The sequence below is a fragment of the Lithobates pipiens genome, unplaced genomic scaffold, assembly GCF_037356315.1.
Source record: "Lithobates pipiens isolate NorthernLeopardFrog02 unplaced genomic scaffold, aLitPip1_a1.2 Scaffold_19, whole genome shotgun sequence".
NCBI classification, from domain to species: Eukaryota; Metazoa; Chordata; class Amphibia; order Anura; family Ranidae; genus Lithobates; species Lithobates pipiens.
This window is the reverse complement of record NW_027507764.1, coordinates 221,281,231-221,291,035: the sequence shown is the minus strand read 5'-3', so window position 1 is coordinate 221,291,035 and position 9,805 is coordinate 221,281,231. Positions and strand designations below refer to the sequence as shown.

Here is a 9,805-nt window from a genome sequence, read left to right as displayed (position 1 = left end):
CACGCTCCATCCCATCCTGTATGCCCAAAGCCCACAAATCAATGCCCACATCATTGAGGTGCACACCATCCTCTTTTAGGTACCACCACGTCTCCACCTCCAACTCCAAATGCCGGACCGCCAACCCCCCATTGCGTACCACAAAACGACTAACCTCTTGATTAATCTTTCTACGGGCCTTGTTAATTTTGTCCACAGACCTGGCAAACCTCCACTTGGTTCTGGCTATAATGTCAGACCACACTATAATCATGTTGGGGGAGGCTTCCCTCAGTCGCAAGAAATCATATTTGATGTCCCGCGTAACATCCAACTTTGTGCGGAGGCCCAAATCATTGCCCCCTGCATGTAACACTAAAACATCCGTGGCCCTGTCAAACCCTGCAAAACGGCACACTTCGTGCACCATTCTGCTCCATAGTATGCCTGGAAACCCAAACCATTTTATACACGCCTCAAGTCTGGATATCCCCAACTGTCTGCCCTCTGGCCTAACATCACCCCTCCTGGCTCCCCAGCAGATGTATGAATGGCCCAAAATCCAGACCAATCCTGGCGCTGCATCTGAAAGAAAGTAAAAACCCAAATCACAGTAACTGCACATGTGTAACACAGACCCATGCCAACACGTCCCCTAGCTCCCCCGGCTAAACATCCACCAACTCAGGCCGCACATAAGAATTAAACCTCCGAGACTCCCAGCGGCCAATCCTCTTAACCGCCTCCTCGTCCAAACCCCACCTTACAGCCTCCGTCGCAGCCCCAATCCGGAAAGAGTGTGAGGAAAACTTTTCCCCTTCCAAACCCAATGCCTTCAGGCATTTCCGAAAAAAACCCCTATGAACTGGTATCTTGATACAAACTCCCCATTCCCATGTATCAACAACGGGCCCGGACAATCCGGCCGAGCGTTCAAAAATTCCCTCAAAACCAAGACCGGGCAAAGCTTGCACTCAGGAATCGCGAACACCACAACTTCCTTCCCTTTGCCCTCCTGATCCGTCTTTGATCTCCGTATCCGCATGCGCACACGGTCATCCCCGCAGAACACCTCATCAAAAAACAAACCCCCCGGCCCCTTCTTAGAAGGGCTGACCAATTCCCCTATACGAAAAGCACCAAAAAACGCCAACACAAACGCGGCCCTGAATAACACTCTCTCGTAATCCGAAAAACACACTACCCCCAACCGACTACAAAGTCTACCCAACAACTCAAAGGACACCAGTCTCCTGTCATCCTTCATCTGCCTCCCCTTCCGATAGCCCTTCATAGCCTGCCTTACCCAAAAGTCTTTGGTGAAGTCTTGCTCCCCTCTCAGCTTGAACCAAAAAGCCAAACCGGCCAATTTCCGCCCCATTCGGGAAACTGAAACCCCCTTCTCCATGTTCCGGGATACAAAATAGATCACCATCAGCTGCCTATCCCGCACGTCCGCTCCCACCTGTAACCCCAACGCCTCCCATTCCGCCCATGTTTTCTCGTACGCCGACTCACCGACCGTCTGATCCAGTCGGAGGTTCATCCAACGCAATCTTCCACAACTCCTCTGGGCAGGGTGCCCCATGAACGTCCGCCGACGGCGCCAGCTCCTGGAATCTGTCCCACTGAAAGCGAGACAGTGCGTCAGCCACAACATTCTCCACCCCAGGTAAGTGCACCGCATGTATAAAGATGTTCAATTGCATGCATCGCAGTACCAAATGTCTCAGCAGTCTAACCACCGGCGGCGACGCTGCTGACACCCGGTTGAGGACCTGCACCACACCCAAATTGTCCACATGGAAGCGAACCTTCCGATCCCGGAAGGATTCCCCCCAAAGTTCCACTGCCAGTACCACTGGAAAGAGCTCCAACAGCACCATGTTCCGTAGTAACCCCCCACCTGTCCACACAGCGGGCCATGGGCCCGCACTCCATTTTCCTTGAAAATAGGCCCCGAAACCCGTGGACTCCGCCGCATCCGTGTATAGCTCCAAATCAAAGTTGCTCACCGGCCCGGCCATCCATAGTGCCTGACCGTTGAAACGTTCCAGGAACACATGCCAAATCCGTAGATCCTCCTGATGATCCTTCGACAGACTCACGAAGTGTCTCGGAGAATCCACCCCCCCCCGTACTGGCCGCTAGCCTCCTACTGAAGACCCTACCCATGGGTATTATCCTGCATGCGAAATTCAATTTTCCCAGCACAGACTGAAGAGTCCTGAGCTGCACCTTCCGCAAGCCCACCAACCCCCGTATCTCCGCCTTCAGCGCTTCCAACTTGTCTGCCGGCAAGCAACACTCCATCGCCTCCGAGTCCAATACAATGCCTAAAAAACTGATCACCGTCGTCGGCCTTTCGGTCTTCTCCGGGGCCAGAGGGATACCGAAACTCCATGCCACTCGCTCCAGCGTTGTCAAAAGTACTGCGCAAAGTGCCGAGGAAATCATCGAGATAGTGGATGAACAAATTCACTCCTGCGACGTCTCTGACCACCCATTCCACGAAGGAACTGAATTTTTCGAACAGCGCACATGAGATGGAGCATCCCATGGGCAGGCACCGGTCCACATAGTATTCCTCCCGCCACTGGCAGCCCAAAAGCCGAAAACTCTCAGGGTGCACCGGAAGCAATCGATAGGCCGCCTCAATATCCGTTTTAGCCATCATCGCCCCCCGGCCATAACGCCTCACCCAAAACACCGCCGCATCAAAGGACGTGTAGGAAACCGCGCTCAGCCGGGGGTTGATGGCATTATTCACTGAACCCCCTTTTGGGTAGGACAGATGGTGGATTAAGCGATACTTACCCGGTTCCTTCTTAGGAACCACCCCCAAGGGGCGATGCCACAAGGTCCGGCATGGGTACACCCGAGAAAGGGCCCGCGATCCTCCCCAATGACACCTCCTTCCGCAGTTTCTCCGAAACCACTTCAGGATGTAGCATGGCGGACCGCAAATTCTTGGACACCGGGGGGGTTGCCCGAGGACTGCCGGAATACGAAAACCCTCCGCAAACCCCAAACCCAGAATCGCTGCTGCCTCCCTATCCGGATATCGATCTAGAAAAGGACGCATCCTTTCCAGCCTCACCGGCGTCGTCCCTCTTGTTTGAAGGCTCCCCAGCCCTGCCTTTTCCTTGTTTGAAACAGCGAGACACCGGGTGGGTGCCCCCACAACCCGAGCACTCGTGCTTGTATTTGCAATTTCCTGCGAACCTACAACTACCTTCATTATACTGCCAGCAGACTCCCTTCTTTCTAGCGGCCGATTGACTGGAAGCCCCTGATCCACCGCCCCCCCCTGAAAAAACTGACTCGTAGTCCTCGCCGACGACATAAGGTGCATCCACAAACTGATATCCTTATGGATGCGGGGCCAGCGTTCCCCGCATGGCGAATGGGTGGAGCCCTGGGGGAATCAGGGGAGAATCAGGCCGGCGGACGGGAACGCCGCACCCGGGCTGATCTGTCCCCCTCCGTCCTCGTGTGGTCCCGGACCTCCCCGAGAGCCGCCGCCACCTGTTCGTGGAGCCACCGCTCCCCGAGAGTCGCCACCGCGGCCCGCAGCTGGTGGACAAGCTCCCCCAGTGACGACGCCATCCTGCCTGGTGAACTTCCTTTCTCCAACTGAACGCTGGGGCGTAGAGCGTGCACGCATCCTCGCGCTGACTCCGCCCCCCAGCTGTGCCAGCCAATCGATGCAGTCCACTCTTCTCATGCCAGCCCTGCTCCTACACTTCGTTCTCGTATACGGGCTGTGCTTTACGCTCAATGACAGTGGATTTTTATTTACATGGTTCATGTTTGTATTTCTAGCGCTGCATATCTTTATACATTTTTTTTAAAATATTGTTACCTATATTTTATGCTAGCTGCTAAATAGACATTAGACCAGTGATTCATTTCATTTATTGTCAGTTTTATTTTTATTTGGATATTAACCACTTGCCGACCGCCGCACGACGATGTACGTCCTATTTTTGAAGAGGGATATCTCGGTAACGGCAGCAGCTGCTGCCACAACCGAGATATCCATCTCTTCAGGCGGCGGTCGGCTGTACGATAACAGTGGTCTCCGCGGCGGATTCGCCGCAAGATCACTGCTATCGGCGGCGGGAGAGGTGCCACCCCCCTCCCGCCGCCCTCCCGCACCTTCCGCCGCTTACCGGAGCCGTCGGTAGCGGCGGAGGCGATCGGGTCCTTCCGTCTGCTGGGCATAGAGACAAGTGAGGCTAAGATGGCCCCCACTCGTCTCTATACCATAGGAGGGCGGAAGCGACGTCAAAACGTCACTTCCGCCCATACCTCTTAAAGGTATATATTTTTTTTAAATGTCAGATTTTTTTTTTTTGCATTTTAGCCCAAATATGAGATCTGAGGACTTTTTGACCCCAGATCTCATATTTAAGAGGACCTGTCATGCTTTTTTCTATTACAAGGGATGTTTACATTCCTTGTAATAGGAATAAAAGTGATCCATTTTATTTTTATTTTTTAAAACAGTGTAAAAATAAATAAAATCAATTAAAATAAATAAGAAAAAAAAATTTTTTTTTAAAAACACCCCGTTACGACGAGCTTGCGCACAGAAGCGAGCGCATAAGTGAGTAGCGCCCGCATATGAAAACGGTCGTCAAACCACATATGTGAGGTATCGCCACGATCGGTAGAGCGAGAGCAATAATTCTAGCCCTAGACCTCCTCTGTAACGCAAAAAATGCAACCTGCAGATTTTTTTTAATGTCGCTTATGGAAATTTTTGAGGCTAAAAGTTTGACGCCATTCCACAAGCGGGGGCAATTTTGAAGCGTGACATGTTGGGTATCAATTTACTCGGCATACCATTATCTTTCACAGTATAAAAAAAATTGGGCTAATTTTACTGTTGTCTTATTTTTTTATTCAAAAAAGTGAATTTTTTCCAAAAAAAGTGCGCTTCTAAGACCGCTGCGCAAATACGGTGTGAAAAAAAGTATTTCAATGACCGCCATTTTATTCTCTAGGGTGTTAGAAAAAAAACAATATAAAATGTTTGGGGGTTCTAAGTAATTTTCTAGCAAAAAAAACTGTTTTAAACATGGAAACACCAAGTCTGAAAAAGAGGCCTGGTCCTTAAGTGGTTAACTGTGAAAGATATTCCAGAGACAAATACAGTATTTAAAACCATACAAATGGTTTGCATTGGCAGCACGTGCCACACAATAAATGTTCCTAGTCTTATTTTTTTATTACTGGTGACTTGAGCAGCTTGGGGTAAAATGGCAGGAGTCAGTAATCAGTGGGCACTGTTAACCACTTGACCACTGGGCACCTAAACACCCTTAATAACCAGACCAATTTTCAGCTTTCGGTGCTCTCACATTTTGAATGACAATTACTCAGTCATGCAACACTGTACCCACATGAATTTTTTTTCCTTTTTTTCACACAAATATAGCTTTCTTTTGGTGGTATTTAATCACTGCAGTTTTTTTTTTTTGTGCTATAAAAGAAAAAAGACCAAAAATTCTGTAAAAAAATGCATTTTTCTTTGTTTCTGTTATAAAATTTAGCAGATTAGTAATTTTTCTTCATACATTTAGGCCAAAATTTATACTACTACATATCTTTGGTAAAAATAAGTACAAATTGGTATATATTATTTGGTCTTTGTGAAATTTATAGAGTCCACAAGCTATGGGGCTAATATCTGAAAATTGATCACATCTGAAGTACTGATGGCCTATCTCATTTCTTGAGACCCTAACATTCTAGAAAAGTACAAATACCCCCAAATGACCCCTTTTTGGAAATAAGACATTCCAAGGTATTTAGTAAGAGGCATTGTGAGTTTTTTGAAGTTGTCATTTTTTCCCACAATTCTTTGCAAAATCAAGATTTTTTTTCCTTTTTTTTTCACAAAATTGTCAAATTATCAGTTTATTTCTCACACACAGTATATGCATACCACAAATTACACCCAAAAACACATTCTGCTATTACTCCCGAGCATGGCGATACCACATGTGTGAGACTTTTACATAGTGTGGCCACATACAGAGGCCCAACATGCAAGGAGTATCATCAGGCGTTATGGAGCACCCAGGCCAATTCTGACATTTCTCTCCTACATATAAAAATCATCATTTGCTAGAAAATTACATAGAACCCCAAAACATTATATATGTTTTTTTTAGCAAAGACCCTAGAGAATACAATGGTGGTCATTGTAACTTTTTATCTCGCACAGTATTTGCGCAGCAATTTTTCGAACGCTTTTTGTGCTTTAACAGTAAAGTTAGCCCTATGTTTTTGCATAATGTGAAAGATGAAGTTACGCCGAGTAAATAGATATCTAACATGTCATCCTTCAAAATTGCACACACTCATGGAATGGCGCCAAATGTCGCTACTTAAAAATCCTCATAGGCGACGCTTTACATTTTTTTACTGGTTACATGTTTTTAGTTACAGAGGGTGGGACTTACATATGCGTTCACTTCTGCATGTGAGCACATGGGAACAGGGGCGCTTTAAAAAAAAATATTTTTAATATTGTTAATTTTACTTTATTTATGGTGTAGAGCCCTCTGACCGATACGGATAAGGATGACAAACAAGGATAACATAAACTCGCTTACTTGAAATGGACCTGAAAGTGTGCCCTGGTCTAACGTACGGTATACCAAAATAAGGGGGCATACCTCAAAATGAAATGAATATGAAATGATGAAATGAGTACTCCCATGAGGAGTATGCTGGAGAGAAGCCCTGATAAAAGGGCGGGTGGGCGGGTATCGCGCACTGGAACCGACGAGGAAGGATGGGCGGACGGCGGGTTATATACACGACCGGGCTCCTCCCATAATTTCAGGCCACCATACTGGCCTTTCTATTTATGGTGTAGAGCCCTCTGACCGATACGGATAAGGATGACAAACAAGGATAACATAAACTCGCTTACTTGAAATGGACCTGAAAGTGTGCCCTGGTATACCAAAATAAGGGGGCAAAACACTCAGGTAGGGAATACATTTTATTAAACCAAGACTGTTACTGGGTGAGTTTGACAAAGGCCTGGGCCATCTCTACTTGCGGATTGGGTATGTAACGGGCAAAACAGGAGGATTTCCATCTACCCAACTTTTTGATAATATGGACCGGGACCCCTTGGCGGGAGGCCGTCGAAGCTGCCCCGATACGAAATGAATGTCCAGAGTAGTGGGCAGGATTGAGGTGAAGGATGCCCAGGAGTATCCTGACATGTTCCATGAACTGGGCTGCGTTGAGAGGTTTCGTGTGGAAGGGCAGAAGCGGGCCAGTCCCTGGTTGATCGGCCAAAAGGGTCAACAAGCGGGTGAGAACAGTGACCGGGCACCAGCGGTTGTAGGTTTTATAGAAGTGAATGTCCGTGCCTGATCCAAGCTGCTGTGTCTTGGAAACCGCTAAATGTAGGATGAAGTGGTCCTCGAACCTGATTAGATGGTGCTTGCACAGCATGCGTGCCGAGGGGCTACTGCAGGTAAACTCGCCTGGTCGCAAGAAGCCGTAGAAGGCCAGATGTATGGCTGCTTGCAGGACGACACTAACGTGGAGACCGAAAGGTGAAGAGGCCAGAATATCTGACATGTCCCTGAACACTTCACCTGTGATAGGCAGCCGTTTGGTGCTGGACACCGGCCGACGCTTCTGAATGCCGCGCATGAGAGCCCGGACGGCGTGGTAAGTGAACAAGAAGGGCTTAGTAGGGTCCTGAAGGGACGTGAAATGTTGTACCCCGGCCAAGTACAACCGGATCGTATTAAAAGACAATGCCAACTCCGAATGGCAGTAAGAAATGAAGGCAAGGACTTGTTTGACCCGGGAGGACTCTGTGCTGTGAGGCGATGCGAAGCGGCTAAAGGCCCTCCAGGCTGATTGATAGGCCTTGCGGGTATTGTTTGAGAGGGAGAGATCAATGAGTTGAGTTGCTGCTGAGAGGTGTGGGGCTAATCCAAGGTCAGTTGAGACCAGTCCGGGATAGCCGCTGATGTTGGTCCGGCTCCGGGCACCTGGTCAAAAAACGAAACAAAGTTAAAGCGGGAGAGGGCATCCGCTGCCTGATTAAATTTACCGGGGACAAAGGAACAATGAAGGTTGAACTGAAACAACAATGAGAGCTGGGTCAGTCGCCGCAGGAAGGACATAATCTGTAGAGACCTGGACCTGCCTTTATTAATGATCTCTGCAGTGGCCAGGTTATCTGTAGAAAAAACCACCGTCTGGCCCGACCAGCTGCGGCCCCACGTGTGTGCAGTGGCTACAATGGGATATAACTCGAACAGGGAGGACGTCTCAGTGAAGCCAGGAATAGCCAGTATCTGGGGAGGCCAGGGGGCTGCGAGCCAAAGGTTGCCAAAGATTGCCGCAAAGCCCGTGGAGGCCGCCGCGTCGGTTGCCACCCGAGGTGAAAGGGAGGACACGGAGGGGACGAACAGGGACACTCCATTCCAGGAAGATAGGAATTCCTCCCACATGGCAAGGTCTGCTATAGCTGTGGAATCCAGGCTGAGTACTTGCTCCGGGTCCTGAGAGTGGGACAGTAAGGCTAACAGGCGTGACACGAACGAGCGCCCCTGAGGGATGATGCGCATGGCAAAGTTAAGCATGCCCAGAAGGGATTGAAGCTGTCTCTTGGTACAAGTCCTGGCACGGGTGAAGTCCCTCAGGACCGTCCTGATGCGGGTCAGTTTATCCGGGGGAAGGCTGGCCTGCATAGTGTTAGTGTCTAGGCTGACCCCGAGAAAGGTAATGGCCTGCGATGGCCCCTCCACCTTATGCTCGGCAATGGGGACGTTAAGATTATTGAAGACTGCCCTCAACTTACCCAGATCTTGTGGAGGAGAGCCGGGTGACTCTATTAGCAGGAAGTCATCCAGATAATGAATGACTTCCTGACACTGGGCTACGTGCAGCAAGATCCATGCGAGAGCCTGCGCAAAAGTGTCGAAGAGCCAGGGACTACTCTTGGATCCGAACGTGAGTTTAGTGGCGAAGTAGTACCGCTGCCTCCACTTAATGCCATGCCAGCACCAGAGGGATGGATGGATGGGAAGAAGCTTGAAGGCGTTTGAGATGTCGGCCTTGGAAAGCCAGGTACCTGTGCCTGTTTTAAGAATGACCTGGATGGCCATGTCTACCGATGCATATTTAAGGGAGAACTCCTCAGAGGGGATAAGGGAATTGAGGCTGGGGACCGTGGAGGAATGAGGCGCTGACAAATCATAAACCAATCGGAGTTTATTAGAGAACTTGCCCTTGACAAGCCCAATAGGGCTGACTCGCCAGGTGTTAAATGGGGGCTGTACGAAAGGGCCGATGACAAAGTCCTGGTCTAGCTCAGATTGCAGCAGTAGGTCAATGGCTTGTTCATCCGTGGCTGCCGACCGTAGGTTCTGGCATTCGTGCGTGATGTGAGGGAGAGAGACAAGTCCAGTATGAAAACCATGCGTGAAGCCCTGGACGAGGAAGGTGGATAGTGAGGGGGTAGGATGACTGGTGAGGTAGGCACTAAGCCATGAAACATTGAGCCGGGATAGTCAGGACCTCTTGAGCGGCTTGAGCTCACACATCAGCCGGGGGTGAGCTCTATGACACTGGGTGCACACATGGAGCAGCCTACACTGGCTAAAATTGCACGACCCACTGTTGTAATTGTTACAGATTGGTGCACCGCCCATGGTTTTGACTGGGCGCCCAAGCTTATCGGTCTGTGGCAGGCGTGCCGGTGCCTGTAGGCCCTGAGCGGCACTCGAGGTAGATGGACCGTCTAAGGGCGGGGCTGCCACTGAGCTAGCGC

The 9,805-nt window shown here is 49.5% G+C and overlaps 1 protein-coding gene across 1 annotated transcript in view; it reads right to left on the bottom strand.

Moving 5' to 3' along the window:
- Positions 1-444: 444 nt before the first annotated feature.
- Positions 445-9,805, bottom strand: part of LOC143998047 (uncharacterized) — a 32,554-nt gene continuing 23,193 nt past the window's right edge. The window contains exons 2-3 of the mRNA XM_077493822.1: positions 8,523-9,516; positions 445-564 (exon numbers count right to left, since the gene is read on the bottom strand). Of these exons, the coding sequence (XP_077349948.1) occupies positions 445-564; positions 8,523-9,516 (1,114 nt within the window). The remainder of the gene's footprint in view (positions 565-8,522; positions 9,517-9,805) is intronic.